The sequence below is a fragment of the Limulus polyphemus genome, unplaced genomic scaffold (genome assembly GCF_000517525.1).
Source record: "Limulus polyphemus unplaced genomic scaffold, Limulus_polyphemus-2.1.2 Scaffold3049, whole genome shotgun sequence".
In the NCBI taxonomy this organism is placed as follows: domain Eukaryota; kingdom Metazoa; phylum Arthropoda; class Merostomata; order Xiphosura; family Limulidae; genus Limulus; species Limulus polyphemus.
The window spans coordinates 38,677-40,811 of record NW_013668659.1 but is presented as its reverse complement, the minus strand read 5'-3'; the positions used below and the strand labels follow the sequence as shown (position 1 = coordinate 40,811).

At 31.4% G+C, this 2,135-nt stretch overlaps 1 protein-coding gene across 2 annotated transcripts in view; it reads right to left on the bottom strand.

Moving 5' to 3' along the window:
• LOC106468542 (ribonucleoprotein PTB-binding 1-like) overlaps positions 1-2,135 on the bottom strand; it is a 24,938-nt gene that overhangs the window by 9,256 nt on the left and 13,547 nt on the right. For both annotated transcript variants that reach the window (XM_013928973.2, XM_022396878.1), the window contains exon 7: positions 1,292-1,497. In XM_013928973.2, coding sequence (XP_013784427.1) covers positions 1,292-1,497 — 206 coding nt within the window. The remainder of the gene's footprint in view (positions 1-1,291; positions 1,498-2,135) is intronic.

Genomic DNA, 2,135 nt, shown 5'->3' with positions numbered 1-2,135 from the left:
CATTTATTATATTGACCTTCCAGCCGTGCCTGACTAACAATACAGAAGTTGCAAATACAAGGTGCAAGTGCACTCATGTTACCGTATCCAAGAATATAAAACTGGCCTTTAGAAAGTGACCTGTCTTGGCTGTGTTTTAGTGGACTAGTATTTTGTAAAACACTTTCACATTTCAGTAATAATATATTATATATGTATATAGATTATTACTATTTAAAAACAAATTTTTAAACTTGTTTATCTTAAAACATAGAACAGCAAATAAAGAAGTAAAGCAAACAATTATCTCTTCTAGTTACGAACTTTGTACTCGGTTGCTCCTTGCTGTAAGATGCTAAGCCTTATCAAATTTTGCACGTGGAGGATGTAAAATGAAATAGTTTTTTTTTATGTTTTATAAACACATTTTGAAACAATCAAAAATAATAAATTACTGTATCAATACCATAGAATTCCACTATAATTTATCAAGCTTAGTAACTAAGTTGTATTTGGATCTAAAAAAACATTAAGTTTCGAGCTAACTAAAGTCTTACCATACCACTTGGAACCTAGCATGAAAAGAAGGAGTTTGTTACTCAACTACTTCAAAGAGGCTGAGAAAGCCACTAGGGAGACATTCTGAGCTGTCAATTGGTTATTCACATGTCATAGATAGAAGTAGGTGAATGTAAGCGTTTCCAAATATAGAAAGAGGTGGGCATGGCCACTGTGTTTGATTTAGTAAATTTGTTGATATCTCAGCAAATAAAAAAGATAAGAGGTTCTTATTTTATATTCTAGCTTGTCAACATTGGTATTTTGAGTTTCTATTTCATAAGAAATAACAGGCATGACTATAGACATCACAGACATCTAATTTGAACCAATGCTGCATTCGACATAACCGTGACACACAAAAATCAATATTTAGGTGGGTTTATTTTAAATATCTACTTTAAAATTAAGAAATTAACTGATGTATAATACTAAAATTTGATATCAAACTTACTTACATAAATTCATAAAATAGTAGTTCAATAAAATTTTGAATGCAAGTCAACAAACGTGATGACATGGCCTTTGACCCATGTCGATAGGGTTAATATCACAGAATTACATCAGCTTCGTATTTTATTGCTATGATGAAGTTCTTACATTTCAATATGATGGGCGATGTGCATTACAAACTACAAGAAACTACCACATCATTATAACTGTCTAAAACTAGACTCATTTAACGTCCTTTTTTTTTGTAGTACAAAAAAAAGAGTGAGAAAAAAACTTCCTGACAGACAATGAAAGGACAAACCTGGTTCCATGTGAAAGATGTCTGTAAGTTTGGAGGATTCTGAGTTGGACCACGTATAGTATTAGGTAGCACTGGAGAAATCCAATTCTGGAGTCTAAAGTTGGGAGCTCTCAGAGGCCACGGAGCTCGATTTCCTGCTTGTTGTTGAATAGGGCGAGGCTGCATTTGCATCATGTTATTTGGCAAAAGTTTTTTCAAAACTTGAGCTGAAAAATTTAACAGATTCATTATTGCTCAATGAATAACAAATATCAATCAAGTTGGTGGAGCTTAAGGTAGAACATTATACTTCTGTCTTTAATTCTGTTTGCATGGGCTGGAGTCAAAGGAAACTTTTAGGAATAAACTACACTGAGAGAAATATGCGACATATTTTATTGCAAAATTTATCTCAACTTAGTTGGTCTGTGATTGTATTTATAGCTATTCAAAAAATATGTTTGTTGGAATGAAAAAGATAAATAAATAAAAAATTAACATGGCTACACAAAAATTACATAAAAGTTCGGATACAAATTTCTCTTTATGGGACAATGTTATATTTTGTGACAAATAATAATGTAATATATATATAAAAAGAAAAGAAAACAATGATTTATGTTCAGAAATATTCAATGATTCTTATCATTCCTTATGTTTGAAGTATCCGTGTTGATTCTTATCATGCCTTATGTTTGAAGTATCTTTGTTGATTCTTATCGTGCCTTATGTTTGAAGTGTCCGTGTTGATTCTTATCATGACTTATGTGTGAAGTATCCTTGTTGATTCTTATCATGCCTTATGTTTGAAGTATCTGTGTTAATTATTATCGTGCCTTATGTTTGAAGTATCCGTGTTGATTCT